This window comes from Euleptes europaea, chromosome 17 (genome assembly GCF_029931775.1).
Source record: "Euleptes europaea isolate rEulEur1 chromosome 17, rEulEur1.hap1, whole genome shotgun sequence".
Classification (NCBI taxonomy): Eukaryota; Metazoa; Chordata; class Lepidosauria; order Squamata; family Sphaerodactylidae; genus Euleptes; species Euleptes europaea.
In genome coordinates this window covers 41789471-41812142 of record NC_079328.1, presented here as the reverse complement: position 1 = coordinate 41812142, position 22672 = coordinate 41789471, and the positions used below count along the sequence as shown (strand labels likewise).

At 46.7% G+C, this 22672-nt stretch overlaps 1 protein-coding gene across 1 annotated transcript; it reads right to left on the bottom strand.

Annotated features, from left to right (window-relative positions):
* Positions 1 to 12403: 12403 nt before the first annotated feature.
* Positions 12404 to 22051, bottom strand: C17H16orf78 (chromosome 17 C16orf78 homolog). The gene is made up of 4 exons (XM_056862375.1): positions 21941 to 22051; positions 16764 to 16908; positions 14343 to 14736; positions 12404 to 12551 (listed from the first exon to the last, which is right to left on the bottom strand). The coding sequence occupies exons 1-4, from the start codon at positions 22049 to 22051 to the stop codon at positions 12404 to 12406; spliced, it is 798 nt and encodes a 265-aa protein (XP_056718353.1).
* Positions 22052 to 22672: the final 621 nt, after the last annotated feature.

Genomic DNA, 22672 nt, shown 5'->3' with positions numbered 1-22672 from the left:
CAGCACAACGATCATCACCAGGTGACTGAAGGTAAGGTACGGCAGCCATTGTATGGGCAGTAGGTTTGCCAACCTCCGGGTACTACCTGGAGACCTCCCGCTATTACAACTGATTTCCAGCCGATAGAGATCAGCTCACCTGCAGAAAACGACCTCTTTAGCAATTGGACTCTATGGCATTGAAGTCCCTCCCCTCCCCAAACCCTCCCTCCTCAGGCTCCACCCCCAAAACCTCCTGCCGGTGGCGAAGAGGGACCTGGCAACCCTAATGAGCAGCCTCCGCTTCCTGCAGCAGGAACCCTATCCAAAAGCCATGATGTCAGCAGAATGGTTATTTTAAAGTTGCTGTCCCCTCTTGTGCAAGAAAATTCCATTGTACCCCAAAGAGCCGTTTTCACTTGTGCAAGGCATTATATCCCCATTACAAAGTGGGTCTCATTAAAAAAATAATAATTTAACAATACACTCGAAGCCGATCAATCGATCGATCGATTGATACCTGTTGTTCATAAATCCTTATATTTATGGGCCTGAGATGGAGCTGAACTACACTGATGTTTCATTGCAGAGAAGGGAGGACGTCTTCTGGCCATCAAGAGTTTTTTTCAGACCTGCGGAAGCTGGATTTAGCATGGACGGAAGAGTGCATTTATTTCATTAACGGCTGATCGCGGAGATGCCCACTAGCACTCCCTGTAAGTAAGACAACTTTGCCCCTGTACAAGATTTTTTTTTTTTTAAAAAAGTCCCCTCTCTCTTGACCTTTCAGTGCTGTGTTTTGGAGCGTGTGGTTGCTAAGCACTTCTTCGCTGCCTCTTTCTCCCTCTCCTTTTTAAAAAGAAACGCTCGCTGACAACTGTGAGACTACAGAAAGGCTGGTCGAGCCCTTAAATTTCGCTCACACTCGCTGCGATCTTCACATCTCGGCTGCTGCTCGGCAGCTAAGACCATGACCTGCCCGGTGCTGTTTTGCCCCGTAGCCTTTTCTCCTTTGACCTGTTGTTTCTCAGAGTTTCCTCGGCACATTTCAGAGCTTCTTCGGCGCACTGCATGCCAAACACACCGAGGGCAGCCGGAGGCCTCTGCATATTGCGGATCGGCCTTGCCCTTTCTCTCCAGTTGACCTTGAAAGGTCTTTCGGTACACCCGGCTGCCTTCCCTCAAAAACAGTCCCGAGGCATTCTTTCTTTCTGAAGTACAAGGGTACACTAAATATATTTACCCCTGAGTCGTTGACTACATTGGCTGCTAAACATCTTCATGGAAATGAATGTATGGTGGGTTATAATATTTGCTCAAAAAGAAGATGATCCTGAATGTGAGATACTCCTCTAAAAATGTTATACACACATGCAAAAATATTATTATTGGAAATAAGTGTAATTTAGAGATAGGCATAATTTAGGCAATGACTACAGGAGAATTACTCAACTTTAAGGTTGACAGTGAGGGAATTGAAATTGTTCAAGACTTTCTATTCCTTGGCTCCATCATCAACCAAAAGGGAGACTGCAGCCAAGAAATCAGAAGGAGATTGAGACTGGGAAGGGCAGCCATGAAGGAGCTAGAAAAGGTTGTTAAGTGTAAGGATGTGTCACTGGCAACCAAGATCAAGTGAATTCATGCCATCGTATTCCCTATTACTATGTATAGGTGTGAAAGCTGGACAATGAAGAAAGCTGATAGGAAGAAAGTAGATTCCTTTGAAATGTGGTGTTGGAGGAGAGTGTTACGGATACTGTGGACTGCCAAAAAAACCAAAAACAAATTACTGTGTTATAGATCAAATCAAGCCTGAACTGACCCTAGAAGCTAAAATTACTAAACTGAGGCTATTGTACTTTGGTCACATTATGAGAAGACAAGAGTCACTGGAAAAGATAATCATGCTAGGGAAAGTTGAGGGCAACAGGAAGCGAGGAAGACGCAACAAGAGATGGACTGACTCAATAAAGGAAGCCACAGCCCTCAATTTGCAAGATCTGAGCAAGGCTGTTAATGATAGGATGTTTTGGAGGACATTGATTCATAGGGTCGCCATGAAGCTACTTAACACACACACACAGGGATGCCAGCCTTCAGGTGTTACCTGAGGATCCCCCGGAATTACAGCTGATCTCCAGGCTGCAGAGATCAGTTCCCCTGGAGAAAACGTATGCTTTGGGGAGTGGACTCTATGGCATTGAAGTCCCTCCCCTCCCCAAACCCCACCCTCCTCAGGTTCCACCCCAGACATCTCCAGGTATTTCCCAACCCGAAGCTGGCAACCCTAGCAAATACTGCAGTTTTTATTTGGGGCTATTTTTATTTGCGGTATTTCCAAAGTACTCAAGAGAGCTAAGAGATTGCATCGAAACAATTAGAAAACCCCAATGCTACTGTAACTAAACTTCCCCCAAATACCACTTTCTATTCTGGATAATCATACAGAATCCAGTTCCATTAAACAACAAGAGAAAGCTGTAATTACCCTCAGCATCAACAGAAAGCCCATTGAAAAATGGAAAACCTAAAGGAAAGCAATGTCAGAGCTTGGAGGGGCGAAGAACCTCACACTGTCTGTACTTGTGCTGTCGGAATAGCAACAGCCTTAATAATTTCCCCTCACTGTCTAATTAGACTAATGACAAAAGGCTTAATTACATATCCAGTTAATCGCCAAGTTTGTTCACTTGAATGCTTTTAATGGGGAACTCAAAACTGTCCGTGGCTTTTGGGCTGGAAGGCCGTCGCCCACTTTTGCTCGCAGTGGCACCCCCAAAAAAGTTTTGTTTCTTATTGGTGGGGCTGTTATTTTTAACTGTTGAAATGCTGGGGGATTGACGGGAGACTGAAGAAGCCAGCCTCAAGCGCTGAAGAAACAAGCCACCTCCCGCTCAGGCAGAATGGCCAGCCTTCATGAGAGGCCTGGAGATCTCCCGGAATTACAACCGATTTCCAGACGACAGTGATCGGTTCCCTTGGAGAAAGTGGCCCCTTCAGCATTATACTCTGCTGACGTCCCTCCCCTTCTCAACCCCCACCCCCAGACTCCACCCCCAAAATATGCAGAGTTGGCAACCCTACACTCAGGAGCTGAAGAGGTCAGCCACCTACATAGGGTTGCCAAACTCCAGGAGGCATGCAATCCCAAAGGAAAAGTATTTACCAACAGTGTTTTCTGATTCCAGGATCACCGTGAACTGAATTTATAACCAAAGACAGGTTAATTGAATGTGAAAAGTTGGTAACTTGTATACACATTGATGTTCATGTTGTAATTACAGTAGTGAATATATTTGTAATTATCAGTGGCTGTGTACCGAGTATTATTAACTTTGGGATTGCAAACTCCAGGAGGTGGCTGGAGATCTTTCACTATTACAGCTGATCTTCAGGATATGGAAATCAGTTCCCCTGAAGAAAATGGCTGCTTGGGCAACTGGACTCTATGGCATTGAAGTCCCTCCCCTCTCCAAACTCCACTCTCCTTGGGCTCCACCCCAAAAATCTCCAGGTATTTCCCAACCTGGAGCTGGCAACCCTATACCTATAGTAAATTAAATATGCTTCTGCTGAGCAACCGGTCTTAGGAGACTGGCCCAGGGATTTTCGAGCCTTTGACCTGTGCAGGCTCAAGAAATTCAAAATAGCCGAGGATTTTCTGCATAAGTTCTTGAAAAGTAGAAGCTCCTCTGTATTCTGTCCAGGTCATTCCTACAAAACTCTTGTTAAAGATTCCTGGACCTGGAAGCCCCGGGGTTTTGTATGATTCAGTAAGATGCCACCGAAACCATTTTGAAAGAGAGGTTTTGGTGGCCCTTCAACTTTTCTTCTGACAGAAAGGTATAAATTGGCTCACCACATAAAACCGGTCTTTCCCACCCCACCCACCTTTTGGAAAAAATAAGACGTAAAAGTCTAATTGCCTTATAGTCACTGGAAGAACGGATGAACTTCTCCTGGGAGGTTTGCCACCGAACCGAAAGAGGGCTGACTTAGCTGCTGTTTAAAAAAGGAGAGTTAACCTCTGAATGCTGGCGGGGTCTTTCTATTGAAAATTTGGTTTAATTGCTGCTTGATGGTGGAAAGCTATGGCATTGAAGTTCCTCCCCTCCCCAAACCCCGCCCTCCTCAGGCTCCGCCCCCAACCTCTCCAGGTATTCCCTAACCCGGAGCTGGCAACCCTAGCCTCAGCACACCCTCTGGCAGTGAATTCCACATTTTCATTACTCATTGCGTCACCCCACAGAAGGGCTGTGCTTAATAAAGGAAAAAAGGGGGGCTTAACAATGCAGCACGACTCTTCTTCGTTCAGAGAGACCCATATTTCTAGTGTCACCGCACCCACCTTGGTTCAGTGACTCCTTCCCCACCTATTAACCAAACATGTCTTCGACAGACTGCATCCCTAGCCTTTGACGGAGCTCTTCCCCACCTCTCGCCCCACATTTCCAGCACGTACCAAAGAAGGACTCTCTCCCTTAACCGAAACCATTTCTCCTTCATGCATGTAAGAAGCGACATTATCGCTAAGCGAGCGTTTGCACCCTAGGGAAGTAAATGGTGAATAAAAACGGAACTTTCAAAGTCTGGCTGTATAGAAAAAGGAATTCTATTGCTTAAAAAAGGGAAAGGGGGAAGGAGAAGAGTTTCTATGAATTAGCAGCACTCTTTATTCATCCTGTATCTGTTTTATTGGCTTACATTTTTCCCCCTGCACTTTGCTGGAATATAAAATAAGAAAGGCAGACATTCTCCCCGGACCTCAGCGGCTACCTTTCTGATTGGACGCCACCTCCGGCTAGTCCGGTAGAATCAAGGCGGCAGAAGCTGGGAAACACGCAGAGCTGCTGTGCCTTAGAGTATGTGCGGCAAGTTGCCTTTCAATATGTTTTTAAAGGTGGGGTTTTTTTTGTCTTAAAGACACTTTGCTGCCTGCCAGTGATTTATTGGAGGAGGGGGTAGGGGGAACGCATGCAGATCCAAGGCCGCTTTGACAGACGGGCGGATTCTGTAAGCCAGAAAGAGGTTTTGTTAAAAAAATAAAATGTGCGAGGGAGATAAACGAATAAGGGGAAGGGAACAGGTTGCATCAGGGAACCCTAGGGTTTGGGTAAAGAAGGGTTAGAAGAAGGTGGCCTCGTTCCAGGTCCGATCGCATCCAATGTGTGGCATGCAAAATCTTGCAGTCCTGGTCGGTGGATGCACTTGGCAGTCTGCGTCGATAAAATGCATCTGGGCAGCTCCGTGGCACTACTTGGTCCTGCAAAATATGGGTGTATTCTTGGAGGGGGTGCGATCGCCTGGTTGACACGGATGCTGCTGGCCAAATCATTACCCCTCTTGTGTATCCTAAACAATAGGCATTGGCACGGGGCAAATGATCCTCTTCTCTCCTAAGCACAGGTAGAGTAAGGTGATATACATTGGAGGTACCATCAAAGACCGGCCAAATTTCGATGATGGATTTAATTATTATGCCAGCCTTGGTGGTGGTGGAAAGCGCTGACACGTCCCAGCTGACTTATGGTGACCCCATAGGGATTTCGAGGCAAGAGATGTTCAGAGGTGGTTTGCCATTGCCTGCCTCTGTGTAGCAACCCTGGCGGGAATTCAAGGCAGAGCGGGAATTCTTGGGTTGTCCTGGGTCCTAGTCCAACTCTCTAACCACCATGACAGGCCTCCAAGGATGCAATAGAGCACCCAGTTTTCATACAGAAGTTCATACATTTTATTTTTATTTATTTTACATCATTTATACCCTCCCCAACGAGAACCCAAATCGGTTTACGTTGGTCTCCTCTTCATTGTTAGGGTTGCCAGGTCCCTCTTCACCACTGGCGAGAGGTTTTTGGGGTGGAGCCTGAGGAGGGCAGGATTTGGGGAGGGACTCCAATGCCATAGAGTCCAATTGCCAAGGCTGCCATTTTCTTCAGGTGAACTGATCTCTATAGACTGGAGATCAGTTGTAATAGCAGGAGATCTCCAGCCAGTACCTAAAGGTTGGCAACCCTATGACCCCAGCAAGGGGCTTTCAAGGCAAGTGGTTTGCCTTTGCCTTCCTCTGCAGAGCCCTCTGAGATCTGACGGGATCGGGTTATACCATGCCACCTCCCTTCCTGTTTCATAAGTCCGCTCAAAGTATACGTAGCATATTGGAAATAACTAACCCCTTTTAAAAATGCTCAGAATACAAAGTTATGCCCTGAAATTGGCAGGGAACTCTCCAAACTATTTAAGATTACCAAGCGAGGTTTTTGATTCAAAGTGAAGAAATTAAGTGCTGGGTTTTAGCAGACGGTTCCCCATGTCTGTGATATCGTTCCTGCGCGACGGGCTTTTATGATATGAAAACTCTTACAGAGGGTTTAAGAAGTTGGCATATATCATGGGAGGTAATCAATGGAGAGGTCAGTCACCATCTGAGAGGATGTCCTTTGTAGGAAAATATTGATGGGGAACAACCGTGGGAGGGACCTTACGACTTCAGGAGGTACTGCAAGAATCTAAGGTCAGAAGGTATTTTCGTTTGTTTGTTTGAGAGTGTTTGTGAGGGTAAGAAAGCAAAAAGCCCCCCCCTCCCCTGGAGTCTTCAAACCTCAAAGGCAACAGGAATTATGTTTCCTAGAAAAAAAAGAGATTGAATACGACTGTGAATTGTGAAATGAAGGTATTCATAGCTGAGATCTTGTGTGTGTGTGTGTGTGTGTGTGTGTTAAGTGCCCTCAAGTCGCTTCTGACTCATGGCGATCCTATGAATCAACGTCCTCCAAAACATCCTATCATTAACAGCCTTGCTCAGATCTTGCAAACTGAAGGCCGTGGCTTCCTTTATAGAGTCAATCCATCTCTTGTTGGGTCTTCCTCTTTTCCTGTTGCTTTCAACTTTTCCTAGCATGATTGTCTTTTCCAGTGACTCTTGTCTTCTCATAATGACCAAAGTATGACAGCCTCAGTTTAGCCATTTTAGCTTCTAGGGTCAGTTCAGGCTTGATTTGATCTATAAACCACCGATTTGCTTTTTTTGGTGGGCCACGGTATCCATAACACTCTCCTCCAATACCACATTTCAAAGGAATCTACTTTCTTCCTATCAGCTTTCTTCATTGTCCAGTTTTTGCAGTAAATAAATTTATTCATTTATTGTCCAGCTTTCACACCCATGCATAGTAACAGGGAATACGATGGCATGAATTAACTTGATCTTGGTTGCCAGTGACATATCCTTACACTTAAGAATCTTTTCTAGCTCCTTCATGGCTGCCCTTCCCAGTCTCAATCTCCTTCTGATTTCTTGGCTGCAGTCTCCCTTTTGGTTGACGATGGAGCCAAGGAATAGAAAGTCTTCAACAATTTCAATTTCCTCATTGTCAAGCTTAAAGTTGAGTAATTCTCCTGTGGTCATTACTTTTGTCTTATTGTTCAGCTGTAGCTTTGGCACTTTCTCCTTTAACTTTCAGCAGTAGTTGTTTCAAGTCTTATAGGGCAGCCATAAGCAGAGTTGCTCTCTTCTGAGCCCCTTGACTGCTTAGAAGGGTGTAACTCTGTTTAGGATTATGCTGACACTGGAATGCAACTTGTTTAAATCATGTGGGAGACCACTGGGCATGGCCTCAGCATGTCACTATCTTTCCTTGCAATAATATAACTTGTTGTTCAGGTAACTCCCTCATTCATGTCCCTGGAATGTAGGGATTCAATGCCGCTTTTTTGGTAGCGTTGGAATTAGACCTGTTGTTTGCCTGCCTCGGCCCCAATCCCACCACCCTTGATGATTGAAGGAACAGGATAAACAAAATACAAAGTATGTGGCTGTAGGGCAAAAACTAATTACATCGCCCTAATAATTTATCTGAACAAGTTAACACCAATCTGCAAGTTGGTAAGTAACCAAACATGTATATATTACTGAGAGCCAGCATGGTGCAGTGGTTAAGAGCAGTGGACTCTAATCTGGAGAACCGGGTTCGATTCCCTACTCCTCCACATGAAGCCTGCTGGGTGACCTTGGGCCAGTGGTTCATGGGAGGGGCCGTGGCTCAGTGGTAGAGCATCTGCTTGGCATGCAGAAGGTCCCAGGTTCAATCCCTGGCATCTCCAGTTAAAGGGACTAGGGAAGGAGGTGATGTGAAAGACCTCAGCCTGAGACCCTGGAGAGTCACTGCCGGTCTGAGTAGACAAGACTGACTTGGATGGACCAAGAGTCTGATTCAGTAGAAGGCAGGCAGCTTCATGTGTTCATGTGTTCAGTCACAGTTCTCTCCGAACTCTCTCATCCCCAACTACCTCACAAGGTGTCTGTTGTGGGGAGAGGAAGGGAAGGTGATTGTAAGCTGCTTTGAGACTCTTTAAAGGTAGAGAAAAGCAGGGTATAAAAGCCAACTCTTCTTCTTCTTCAGGTCTCACAGAAGTCAAAAGTCCTCTCCACTGAGGAACAGGAGAAAATGGGGGGATGGCATCGACGGTGATGCTTTAGGAACTTCTCCAGGATCTATGGTGATGATCAAAGAGACTGCAAGAATTCCTACAGTGTTTTCCACAAGTGATGGCACATTCTTATGTAACACTCTAGGAATTTCCCCAGTCTCTGTGGTCATAGAGATTGGAGAAAATTCCTAGAGCGTCACAATCCCCTGAAACTCCACCCTCCCCAGGTGCTGACCCCCATTTGCTGGTGCAGGGCTGGCAGGGCTGGCAACACTCACTGTAAAGGAACATCTTTGTGTCCAATACTAAAATAATGTGTTGGTTAGCAGCGTGTGTGTATGTGTGTGTGTGTGTGTTTACATCCATAGCAAATCATCATTCACACATGTCTAGCAGTCTCCAATTATTCTGGTAACGTGTGCTATTATTATCTTAGTGGTTAACTTCAGAGCGGTGGTTTGGAGTGGTGGACTCTGATCTGGAGAGCCGGGTTGGATTCCCCACCCCTCCACGTGAGCAGCAGACGCTAATCTGGTGAACTGGATTTGTTTCCCCGCTCCTACACACGAAGCCAGCTGGGTGACCTTGGGCAAGTTACAGTTCTATTAAGAGCTCTCTCAGCCCCACCTACCTCACAGGGTGTCTGTTGTGGGGAGGGGAAGGGAAGGTGATTGTAAGCTGGTTTGATTCTTCCTTAAGTGGTAGAGAAAGTCAGCATATAAAAAACGACTCTTCTTCTTTTGTATCTTTGCTCTCAACAGCATCCTCTCAAATGGTGGTCTTCACTCTTTCCCGGTCTAGGACCCACCGAGAATGGGACCTACTGAGCTGCAGGTATGTGAATGGAAGAGGAGGGGAGCCAGCGTTATGACCTCACCAGTCAAAGCCAGGGCCGTGGGCAGCAGACCAAGAGAGCGGTAGACAGTTACACAGTTGAGCCAAAGGAGGTGTACCATAGTGAGGAACAAGCCAAGGGTAAAAGCGAGAGAGGAATCCTCTGTACTGTAGGGCTGTGGCAGGGGGATGTGATTTCAAGAAGCTTCAATGAATTGCATGGACAGGAAAGGTGGAGTCTGGAAACTGTCAGTTCACATTGTAGAATCTGAATCATTCTAGATGGCTTGCATTTGCTAGCAATATCTCTTGTATGGGCGGGGGTAACTGGTAGCAGTATTGTAACACTGATACTTACTTGATTTATTTTGATGCATTTTCAACGGGCTTTGCATTGTGTAAGCCACTGTGGAAGTTTTGGTTGAGAGACAAAAAGATTATTTATTTATTTGGTGCATTTATACCCACCATTGGATGAATTCTGCTTTGGGATGACCTTCACTACAATGCAGACTGGGATACCAGCCAGGGAAATGAGAAGGCAAACCGGAATTTGGATTATTATTTGGAAGCCAAATCCTGGTTTTACAAACTAACCGTAGTTAAAATGACCCATGGTTTTGTGTCATGTTTGAACTAAGCCATGACTACAGGTGGCAAAGAGGGTTCTCTTGTCACAAAACTTCTCTGGCCTTCCAACCTTACATGAGAAGGTTGAGAGGGGCCTGGGGTACGGGAAGAGAGATCGGCATGGTAGGTCAGTACTGCAACATGAAAGTTTTACTGATAGTTCATTGTCATAGATCTGTATGAATGTAAGAATAAGATAAAAAGTAAAACAAGGCATTCCTCTGATACATTACACAATGTGAAGAATGCATATATGTTCATAAATGGGAGAGGCTGTGGCTCAGTGGTAGAACATCTGCTTAGCATGCAGGAGGTTCTAGGTTCAATCCTCAGCATCTCTGTTATAAGAACCAGGAAATAGGTGATGTGAAACACCTCTGCCTGAGACCCTGGAGAGTTGCAGCTAGTTGGAGTAGACAATGCTGACTTTGATAGACCGATGGTTTGATTCAATGTAAGGCAGCTTCATGTGTTCAGAAATATGGATTTATTCCTACCCCAAAAGGCTGATGTACATGTTCTACTAATGTATAAATATTGCATAGATGCCTTTCACATGCCCTACAGATGTGTCTACCAAACATATATCATATAGTCTGTGTGCATCAAAAGGGGGGATTGCAAGGACCACAGGAGTCAAAGAACATTAGAAAAGCCATGCTGGATCAGACCAAGGACCATCAAACCCAGCAGTCTGTTCACACAGTGGCCAACCAGGTGCCTCTAGGAAGCCCACAAACAAGGCAACTGCGGCAGCATCCTGATTTGACATTTGAGCCCAAAACTGTTTCCACTCGTGTTTTAGTAACGGATGTAACAAAGCTGCCTGAACATAATACTTTGTTCTCCCAACAGCTGGGGGCGGGGGCGTTACTAATATACATCTTTGAGAGTAATTAAGATTTTCAAAGTCCTTAAGTTGTCACATCAGTGGTTTTTTTTTTTTTAAAGAGCTATGAGAGGGGGGATAAGTGGAAAAGAAATTTGCAGAATGCTAACCGAGTATATTAAGAAACCGTGTATACAACAGGCTTTTGTGTGAAATACACAATGAGTAATATTTTACTTATTATTGAGCCCCATCTGGTGGTGATATACAAGAACAACAGGTTCTTATCCCAAAAGTAAAGAGGAACGTTGGACTCCGGTGTGTAGTTACAGTATAAAGGGCACAAACGGATGCTGCGAAGATCGCCAATGTCTGCCAGTCTATAAAAGCCAAAATTCGGTTTGAAGATGTTCGGTAAAGGACCCTTCAAACTGGTGTAGCTTTGCTCATAGCAACCAGCCTCCCTGTGATTTTATTAGCATTTTGAAGGAGAAAATATTTTTTTAAAAAATAAAAGATACATTGCTTTCCCTTTTGAAATACTAATAACAACCTCGCCCTCCCCAGGGTCCACCCCACAAATTTCCGGGAATTTCCCAACCCAGAGCTGGCAACCCTAGGCTTAACTCTTTCTCCCACATGCCGTTTTTCCCATCAGAAATATAACCTCCTCTGGAAGGTGGGAAAATATGGACATCACTTGGGTACCTATCTTCTTTCCCTTAAAGCAGCCCAAGGGATGCATTTCCAATTGGAGAAAATGAAGAGGATATAGGGATAGCACCCCCTTCCCCAGTGTCATGGCCATGATCCACATAGCAGCTTGTTTTGTAAGGCCAGTCAAGAGAACTCCAGCATCATGGGTAATTTGACCCAAATTCAGCAGAGCTCTTATTTGCATTCTGAAGCTTATCTGTATGGTACTGTCATGGAGAATAAGCAAGGACATGTTGGTCCCATTGCCTGCTAACTCTGAACGGTAGCTTTCCAATATTAAATCATAAAGCATCTTGCACAGTTTTCCAATAACCCAAGAAGCAAAAGAAAATCCTGTAGGGAGAATTCCGCAACTTGCACACGTATCTGCAGAAGAAGGGAATGACAAACCACCTTTGCTTCTCATTTTGTTGAAAACCCTTTGCTGGGGTTGCCATAAGTCAGTTCTGACTTGACAGCATGTAAGTACAACCTGACCCTTTCTAACTGGACTTCCTTGGTGGTCTCTTGTCCAAGTACTAACTAAGGCCACTGCTGTTTAGTTTCCAAGACCTGAGGAGATCAGGCTAGCCAAAGCCATCTAGGCAAGAGATGTTCAGAGGTGGTTGACATCGCTTTCCCCTGGGTAATGACCCTGGACTTCTTTGGTATTCTCCCATCCGTGTACTAACCAGGGCCTACTTAGCTTCCAAGATCGAACATGACTGGGCTAGCCTGGGCCATCCATGTGAGGGTGTTACTCTGGTTAGCGGTTTGTTGATCTTTTTCTAAGGCGTGCTTTAAAAGAGAAGCCTTTTAACTGACAAGTTTGCTCACTCATTTTTAATCATTGCTCTGTTCCAAAGAAATGACACTGCAACCCTCTGAAAACGGGCCTTCCTAACACTTCCTCTTCTTCTTTATCTTTCAGAGCAGTCGGTTCTCCCACGCTGGTGGAAAAGCTTCTAAGGACTGCGCCATTCTAATTTCGCCAAACCGGACCATCTAGCATGTCCGGCTGGGATTGGATGACAGCACCGTGCTAACGTCAATTTCCGATTCTTTCATGTGAGGATGTATGTCTATGTAGATTCCGGATTCTCTGCAGAGCTCCAGCAAAGTATTGATGTTGCTCTGGGACAGACGCAGGTACCTGTGCAAAGACAAGAGGGTGTGGCGCTTTTAAGTCGGCGCTCAGAGGGAAAAGTCATCGACGGCTGGGGCATCACCATTCTGTCTCTTGCCTCACCCCTACACCACCTCTGATGGAGGAAACACTGAGCATGATAAGAGGATGAGTTGTATTTCATGCTGCGGAGGAGGAATGGAGAACTTGAGGTGGGGTTGCCATTTTTGATAGTAGTTCTTCTGTGACTAGGGTTCCCAGGTCCCTCTTTGTCACCGGTGGGAGGTTTGGCGGGAGGAGCCTGAGGAGGGCGGGGCTTGGGGAGGGGAGGGATTCCAAATCCATAGAGTCCAATTGCCAAAGCGGCCTTTTTCTCCAGGGGATCTGATCTCTATCGGCCTGAGATCAATTGTAATAGCAGGAGATCTCCAGCTAGTATCTTGAGGTTGGCAACCCTATCTGCGACTCTTGGAAAGTCCAGTTCCGCTTTAGTTGCTGGAACTTTATGACAAACAAACCCCCATTTTGGTACTTTGGGCCTGTTTAGGGTACAGATGTAAAATTTTTGGGGAAGAGGGACCTGGCAACCCTACCCATTGAAATACCTCCCCTCCCTAACTCCTGCCCTCCCCAGGGCCCCCCCTTCTCAAATAGGGTTGCCAGGTCCCTCTTCACCACTGGTGGGAGGTTTTTGAGGCAGAGTCTGATGAGGGCAATGTTTGGGGAGGGGAGGGACTTCAGAGTCATAGATAGGGTTGCCAACCTCCAGGTGATAGTACAAAAATAGACACTTCTGTGTATATAATAGTTAACCCAAAATTCACACAGAAAACAAATATTCCAAGCAATTTCAATATAATTCCAATATTACCATCATAATGCAAAAGTCATATCAAAGCACAGGTCATAAATTACAAAGTCACATGTATTGTTCACAGGTAGGTGCATACAAACAGGTAAGTCAGACAGGTGAGAAAGACGGCTGTATCGTTCTTCATTAGTTCCTCAACCTTAATCTTTTCACTTGGTATGTATTTCTTTTTTTATCTTATAAGCACAAGTTTAAACTCCTCATGGGTAAAAGACTGATCCTTCTGCCTAACCAGGCTAGTATATTCAGTCCATTTCAGAGGTTCCTCACCTGTCTGACTTCTGATGAATATATCGTTGCTAAAGAAGAAGAAAAATATTGTTAGAATTATTATATACATGGTGATTTGTTTATTTACCTATATTTATAACAAGGACTATATACTTACCTGTTTGTATGCACCTACTTGTGAACAGTACATGTGACTTTGTAATTTATGACCTGTGCTTTTATATGACTTTTGCATTTTGATGGTAATATTGGAATTATATTGAAATTGCTTGGAATATTTGTTTTCTGTGTGAATTTTGGTTTAACCTCCAGGTAATAGCAGAAGATCTCCTGCTATTACAACTGATCTCCAGCCTATAGAGATCAGTTCGGCTGGAGAAAAGGGCCGCTTTGGCAATTGGACTCTATGGCATTGAAGTCCCTCCCCTCCCCAAACCCCGCCCTCCTCAGGCTCTGCCCTAAAAATCTCCCACCGGTGGCGAAGAGGGACCTGGCAACCCTAGTCATAGAGTCCAGTGGCCAAAACGGCAATTTTCTCCAGGTGAACTGGCCTCTATCAGCTGGAGATCAGTTGGAATAGCTGGAGATCTCCAGCTAGTACCTGGAGGTTGGCAACCCTATCCCCAAATCTCCAGGAATTTTCCAACCTGGAGTTGGTAACCCAATCTAAACAGGTCCTTTGCGTCCCCCTTGCTGCCCCCGTGTTTTTTTCTGACCTGCAGCTCAAAATTTCTTCGGGATGAATCTGAGGCAACGGCTCCGCCGGTTTAAACATCTCATCTCCCCGAGCCCTGTCGAGCATCGTCTTGAGCCTTTTCTGCAGTGCAGGAAACCCCGAAACCGAGTTATGAAGGGTCAGCTTTGAAGAGGAGTGCCTCTCCCCTTTGGTCGACAGCCTCTGCAGGGAAGGGAAGAGGGCCACGGCTTCTTGGAGAGAGATGCTGTGATCCAGGCTAGGCTGCCTGGGGCTGCTTCCCTTCCTGGAGTCTCTGCTGGGTGGGAATGCGTTACTGACGCTGCTCCGGGGACCGAAGGCATTCCTGGACCACAGGGTCTGCATGGGCAAATCGTTGCCACTGAAGGGTGTGAGATCCTTGGAGTTCTTTCGGTCTGGGGTGGGGGGGGGGGAAGAAAGATTGTTACAGTAGCTTCCACTCGCACAGGGCTGCAAACCTCCAGGTAGTGGGTAAGAAAGCGGGGTAACAGCACTGAAGCTCCAAATAATGAGAACGTTCTTAAAGTTATGCCCATAATATTTTTGAATATTTATAAACAGCTATATACAAAAATATACGAAGTGTGAGATCATGCACCAGAACAATGTGGAGTATATAAACAACCTATCTATTTGTACGAAATAACACAACTACAAACATACTCGCGCACAAGAACGACAAGACATAAGACAATTCACAGTGGGTAGCCGCGTTAGTCTGTCTGCAGTAGTAGAAAAGGGCAAGAGTCCATTAGCACCTTAAAGACTAACAAAAATATTTTCTGGTAGGGTATCTGAAGAAGTGAGCTGTGGCTCACGAAAGCTCATACCCTACAAGACATAAGACAGGCAGCGAATATGTTTGTAGTTGTGTTATTTCGTATAGATAGATAGTTAGGTTGCTTATATCAGGGGTGGGGAACCTTTTTTCTGCCAAGGGCCGTTTGGATATTTATAACGTCATTCGTGGGCCATACAAAATTATCAACTTAAACATTAGCCGACCAATACGTTTCTCCACGGCCCAGGTGGGAAAGGGTTAACACAGTTTCTTGGGCGGTCCTAGCAGCTCCATAGCTAACGACTCTTCTGCAAGGGGGAAAAAGGTTCCTTTTCTCGGCAAAACAAACTCACATCTGCCTTGAATAGAGGCTATTCCTGTCCGCGGGAGGGGGTGGATCACCAGTCTTAGATCCTTATGAGCTAGAGATCTGCCAGGACCCACGAAGGGCCAGACCAAATGATTTCACGGGCCTTAAACTGCTACTGGGCCTGACATTCCCCACCCCTGGTTTATTCCACATTGTTCTGGTGCATGATCTCACACTTTGTATATTTTTGTATATAGCTGTTTATAAATATTCACAAATATTTTGTGCACAACTTTAAGAACGTGCTCGTTATTTGGAGCTTCAGTGCTGTTACCCCGCTTTCTTACCCTAGCCTACAGCACAGGTGGAGATTTATAGCAAGCAACCTCCAGGTAGTAGCTGGAGATCTCCTGCTATTACAACTGATCTCCAGCTGTTAGAGATCAGTTCACCAGGTCCGTTTACCACTGGCGGGAGGTTTTGGGGACGGAGCCTGAGGAGAGCTGGGTTTGGGGGAGGGACTTCAATGCCATAGAATCCAATGGCCAAAGCCACCATTTTCTCCAGGTGAACTGATCTCTATCGGCTAGAAGTCAGTTGTAATAGTGGGAGATCTCCAGCTAGTACCTGGCCTTCCCTCCTCCATTTTATTTTCATCACAACAACCCTGAAAGGTAGATTAAGACAAGAGAGAGTTCCCCAGTGACCTTCTGTAGCAGAGCATACCAGAATCTTAGCCTGACATTCCTACCACTGCACCATGCTGTTATAAATCTTGTTTCACAGCTTGTCTTCTGCTTCAACTCAACACTGATTTATCTCTCTTTAAAACAAACCTAGGAAAACCATCCAGACTGTGTGTGTGTATATGTGTGTGTGTGTAAAATGCCGTCAAGTCGCAGCTGACTTATGGCAACCCCATAGGGTTTTCAAGGCAAGAGACTAACAGAGGTGGTTTGCCATCACCTTCCTCTTCACAACAACCCTGGCATTCCTTGGTGGTCTCCCATCTAATTACTGGGCTGATCCCTGCTTAGCTTCTAAGATCTGGGGAGGGGCTGTGGGTCAGTTTGTAGAGCATCTGCTTAGCATGCCGAATGTCCCAGTTTCAATCCCTGGCATCTCCAGTTAAAGGGACTAGGCAAGTAGATGATGTGAAAGACCTCTGCCTGAGACCCTGGTGAGCCACTGCTGGGCTGAGTAGACTATACTGACTGTGATGGACTGAGGGTCTGATTCAGTATAAGGCAGCTTCATGTGTTCATGTGAGATAGGGACCATCCAGGTCAGGGCATCCAGACAGTAGGGCTTGCAAATGTGGCCTTTCTTACCAAAACTTGGTCTTTTGGTTGGAAGTCGCAGAAAACTGACAAAGTTGGGCAGATGGTCACCAAACTGGCTCCAGGTGATGTCGATGGATTCCTTCCCAGAGACCGGATGTGTCCCATGAACTGATTCAAGGTAGCTGCATGATGTCTTGGAAGGTAAGCAGGTATGAATCATCATCATCATCAACAACAACAACAACTCTTCTCTACCCTGACTGTTACACCTTTGGGATTGGATTCTGCTAATAGCAATTTCTTTCTGTGCAAGGGTAGACTTACCAGGCGCCCCCTAATGGTGGGTAAATGCCTGGTATTTGTCACTGATGCCCACTGCTGTGGGGGGGAGACAGTCACTTTGGCCAGCAGATGGAAGCAGGCCAGCAAAACGGGGGGGGGGGGACAATCATCACGGCGCAATGACATCACTTCCGGCACAACCTGGAAGCACCAGCATTACACTGGGACTGTGCTATAGCGCTTTCCCAGAAACTCTATAGAGTTTTGGGGTGAGTGCCACAGCATCATCCTGGTGTGATGCTTCCGGGTCGTGCTGCAAGTGACAACCTCATTCAGTGATGAAGACTGAATCACACCCCCCCCCCCAACACAGTGACTGCCTCCCTCCCCAGTTGCCAGGCCTGGCAACCCTATGCAAGGGGCTTTCCATCCGCACAAGGGGCTCTTCCACCACTTAAAAGCCTCTTGTGTCAGTGGAAGGCTCCTGCTGTCAGAGGAAAGCAACACCAGCCAGCATGGTGTAATGGTTAAGAGCAGTGGTTTGGAGAGGTGGACTCTGATCTGGAGAACCAGGTTTGATTCCCCCACTCCTCCACATGAGCGGCGGAGGCTAATCTGGTGAACCGGGTTGGTTTCCTCACTCCTACACATGAAGCCAGCTGGGTGAACTTGGGCTAGTCACAGCTTTTTAGAGCTCTCTCAGCCCCACCTACCTCACAGGGTTTCTGCTGCAGGGAGGGGAAGGTAAGGTGATTGTAAGCTGGTTTGATTCTCCCTTAAGTGGCAGAGAAAGTTGGCTTATAAAAACTAACTCTTCTTCTTCTTCTTTTAATGGATCTCACATATTAGTTGCTTGGAGGGTGCCTGTATATTTCCCCCAAAGGGCACGTAGCATCTCAAGGGGAAGGGGCTGTTTGAGTTTAGGTAAAACAGCATGCAAGAAAAGAAAAAAGAAGAACCAGAGTCGGTTTTTATATACCCACCTTTTCTACCTTTTAAGGAGAATCAAACCAGCTTACAATCGCCTTCGCTTCCTCTCTCCACAACAGGCACCTTGTGAGGTAGGTGGGGCTGAGAGAGTTTGGAGAGAACTGAGACTGGCCCAAGGTCACCCAGCAGGCAGCATGTGGAGGAGTGGGGAAACGAACCCGGTTCACCAGATTAGAATTCGCTGCTCGTGTGGAGGAGTTGGGAATCAAACCCAGTTTTCCCCATCAACTGCTCTTAACCACTATACCACGCTGGCTCCCCCACACCCATAAAGGGCTGCCAGCTGCCATGTACTAGCTGGAGATCTCCTGCTATTACAACTGATCTCCAGCTGACAGAGATCAGTTCACCTGGAGAAAATGGCCGCTTTGGCAATTGGACACTATGGCATTAAAGTCCTTCCCCTCCCTAAATCCCGCCCTCCTCAGGCTCTGCCCCAAAAACCTCCCACTGGTGGCCAAGAGGGACATGGAAACCCTACCCCCACCTCATACCACATTCCTGATCTGAACTGTTGGCCTCTCTAGTTGCTGTTTCCTAAGGCAAAATGTACTGGAGGTCTGATCATGGACATTCAGTTTGTCTTGAACACATGACGCTGCCTTATACTGAATCAGACCCTTGGCCCATCAAAGTCAGTATTGTCTACCCAGACTGGCAGCGTCTCTCCATAGTCTCAGGCAGAGGTCTTTCCCATCACCTACCACCTGGTCCCTTTAACTGGAGATTCCAAGGACTGAACCTGGGACCTTCTGCATGCCAAGCAGATGCTCTGCCACTGAGCCATGGCTCCTCTTGTCTGGTTCTACCCTACATGGAGCATCTGTGTACAGAGAGACGCTAAGTCCGATGATCAGAGGCTTTCAAAAAAGGGACTGTTGTCCACATCACAGCCATTTCTGCTGAGCTTCCAGAGGCCTCAGGCTGACTGCTATGTGAAGCAGAACATGACACAAGGGAAGACCTTTGGTCTGATCCAACGAGGCCCTTCTCACGCTCATGAAGCGTTACAGATGCACGATCCTTCTCGTTATGCATTTTAAATTGGGCAGTGTTCGGTACTTGAAGGGAATAAAAGGGCCCTAAGTTGCTGGCACGCTTTCTCCTTTCCCCCTCCTTTTTTATTGGCAGCTGGTGGGTAAACATGCTGCTTTTTAAAAAAGAAGAGCTCCTTTCCTTTCTCTTCCTTTAGTGTTTGCAAAGGCAAGTGAACAGCAGATGGCAAATACAGACAAATGTTTCCCGAGAGACGCCAATCGACTACGGCAGATAAATAGGATCCGAGGGACTTGAGAGCCGGTGGCGAGCCCTTTCTCTGGTTCTGAATGGCGACGATGAAAGGGTGGCAGGAATCGGAGTTGTTTTCTCGAGAGTGTGTGTCTATATTTCCCGTTCGTCAGAGGCGGAGGCTGTTTCGACCGCTGCGTGCAAGGATGAGGTACTGGCGGTTTATTTTAATTGCTGCATTTTAATGACTGGGCTCTGCGGTCCCACCACTGCTCCATGAGGAAGAGGGGAAAAGGGGATGCTTGGCTTGGACAAACAAAGGAGCGCGTCCACTATTACAACTGATCTCCAGCCGACAGTTCACCTGGAGAAAATGGCCCCTTTGGCAGTTGGACTCTATGGCATTGAAGTCCCTCCTCTCTAGGGTTGCCAGGTCCCACTTCGCCACTGGTGGGAGGTTTTTAGGGTGGAGCCTGAGGAGGGTGGGGTTTGGGGAGGGGAGTAGGGTTGCCAGGTCCCTCTTCGCCACCGGCGGGAGGTTTTGGGGGTGGAGCCGGAGGAGGGCGGGGTTTGGGGAGGGAAGAGACTTCAGTGCCATAGAGTCCAATTGCCAAAGCAGCCATTTTCTCCAGGGAAATTGATCTCAATCGGCTGGAGATCAGTTGTAATATCAGGAGATCTCCAGCTAGTACCTGGAGGTTGGCAACCCCAGAGGTGAGGGACTTCAGTGCCATACAGTGCAATTACCAATGCGGCCATTTTCTCCAGGTGAACTGATCTCAGTTGGCTGGAGATCAGTTGTAATAGCAGGAGATCTCCAGCTAGTACCTGGAGTTTGCATTTATTGCTTTTCTGCTATTTTGTATTTGCTAACTAACTGTATAGCAGGCTAACCTTTATTTACCAGTACCTGGAGTTTGGCAACCCTACTCCCCTCCTCAAACCCCACCCTCCTCAGGCTCCGCCCCCAAAATCTCCAGGTGTTTCCCAACCCGGAGCTGGCAACCCTAGAAGTGAGTGAGTAGTTCATGGGGGGGGGGGCTTGGTTCGGCGCTCTACTCCCCCCCTCACCTTTACGGCTCTTGCTTTCTCCATTCTGGTCCGGGTTCACGCGAGAGATGTTGGTGCAGCTACGGCGGCAATGTGTCCCGGTCTGCCTCCTGATGGCTTTTCTGTTTTCTGTTCAATTGAAAATCCCTGCCTGATGGACAGATATCACCGATCCACTCTTCTGCTGGACTGCTGCGCGTGTACAGATGGGGTCAGGGGTGTGTTTGTGTGGCTCAAGGTAGGTTTCTTTCTCCGGGGGCCCAGAAAAAAAACTGCAGCCCCCCTACCCTACAAGTGGACACCCACCTTATGTCAGTTTAACTGTTACAGCTTCACCCAGGGAATCTTTGGAGTGTGCTCAGAATTCTTTCCAACAAATGCTTTCGCCCTTCCTAGAACTACAATTCCCAGAGTTCCCTGGGAACCAGGACTGGCTCTTAAACTATACCCCTCTAAGAGCCAAAGCTAGGGTTGCCAGCTCTGGGTTGGGAATTTCCTGGAGATTTTGGGGGTGGAGCCTGAGGAGGGCAGGGTTTGGGGAGGGGAGGGACTTCAATGGGGTATAATCCAATGGCCAAAGGGGCCATTTTCTCCAGGAGAACTGATCTCTATCACCTGGAGATCAGTTGTAATAGCGGGAGATCTCCAGCCACCACGCGGAGGCTCGCAACCCTAGCCAAAGTCCCTGATAAAAAGTATTGTCGAAATTAAATCATGGTTTCGCATGATGCCTGAACTGAGCCAGTATATATATGGTTGCCAGGTCTCTCTCCGCCACCGGCGGAAGGTTTTTGGGGCGGAGCGTGAGGAGGGTGGGGTTTGGGGAGGGACTTCGATGCCATAGAGTCCAATTGCCAAAGCGGCCATTTTCTCCATGTGAACTGATCTCTATTGGCTGGAGATCAGTTGTAATAGCAGGAGATGTCCAGCTACTACCCGGAGGTTGGCAACCCTAAGTGTGTGTGTTAAGTGCGGTCAAGTCGCTTCCGACTCATGGCGGCCCTATGAATGAAAGTCCTCCAAAATGTCCTGTCTTTGACAGGCTTGCTCAGATCTTGCAAATTGAAGGCTGTGGCTTCCTTTATTGAGTCAATCCATCTCTTGTTGGGTCTTCCTCTTTTCCTGCTGCCCTAAGTATATACCTATATAACATTCCATTGCACTGTTGACACAACGAATAACAGCACCCAGTATGGAGTTATGCAAATGTGTGGGAAGGACTGTTCAAAATAGAAGAAGTTTGGTTTTTAGTAACTGAATAGAACTCTGTAATGTAGACCAAGTGTTCCCAAATGCCTATCTGATAACGCTGGATCATTGTGATCATTTGCACCTGAATCCCGGTTTCACAAACGAACTGTAGTTGTTACCCTGGGGAGGGTACATGGCTCAGTAGCAGAGCATCAACATGACATGCAGAAGTTCCCAGGTTCAATCCATGGTACCTCCATCTTAAAAAAGGATCATGTAATAGGTGACATGTAAGACCTCTCTACCTGAGACCCTGAAGAGCTGTTGCTGGTCTGAGAAGACAATACTGACCTTGAGGGACCCATGGTCTGATTCAGTATAAGGCAGTTTTATTTGTGTTCATGAGTTGTGCATCCCTGGCATCTTAAAAACCAACATGCAACCTTACTGGGTCACCGATCAGTCTTGGCCAAAGGTGTCATTACCTTGCAAAATGTTTTAGAAGATGGTGAGGGGGATACCTGTTCTTGCTTCTTGAGCCACTGTTTCACCTTCCGTTCCTCTTGCTTCAGTAGATTGTCATTCATAACCTTCATTGAATCGAGGGATCGTCTAATCTTTTTCAACTGAACAGAGACAGAGAGAGTGAGATTGGGGATTGTAAGGGGTTTTTTTGGGTTAAACTTTCCTTGCAGATTTTTCACGTAAGAGGCAACTAAGCCCAAATAAGTCTTTTTTCTAGGAAATTGTCCAGAATTATTATTATATGCTGAAGAGTTGGTTTTTATATGCTGACTTTCTCTACCACTTAAGGAAGAATCAAACTAGCTTACAATCACCTTCCCCTCCCCACCAGACACCCTGGGAGGTAGGTGGGGCTGAGAGAGCTGTGACTTCCCCAAGGTCACCCAGCTGGCTTCATGTGTAGGAGCGGGGAAACAAATCCAGTTCACCAGATTAGCCTCCGCCGCTCATGTGGAGGAGTGGGGAATCAAACCCGGTTTTCCAGAACAGAGTCCACCGCTCCAAGCCACCACTCTACGCTCTACACACTACACCATGCTGGTTGCCTTTTTATGAACAACCTATAACATTATTTCAAATTCATTTAAAGTTCACAAAGGCTGCGCCCACCCAACTTTAGATGATGTTGTACTGTTGTTGCGCTGTCCACACAAGGAAGTCCAGTTGTGAATGACTGCTGTCTGTGTATGTGT

Excerpts from the sequence above, each read along its gene's own strand:
- C17H16orf78 (XM_056862375.1), bottom strand. The coding sequence starts at position 22,051 with ATGAAGGTTATGAATGACAATCTACTGAAGCAAGAGGAACGGAAGGTG. Across the intron at positions 16,909-21,940 it reads CTTCTAAAACATTTTGCAAG|ACATCATGCAGCTACCTTGA; the intron begins GTAATGACACCT and ends TTACCTTCCAAG. Across the intron at positions 14,737-16,763 it reads AACCAAAAGACCAAGTTTTG|ACCGAAAGAACTCCAAGGAT; the intron begins GTAAGAAAGGCC and ends CCCCCACCCCAG.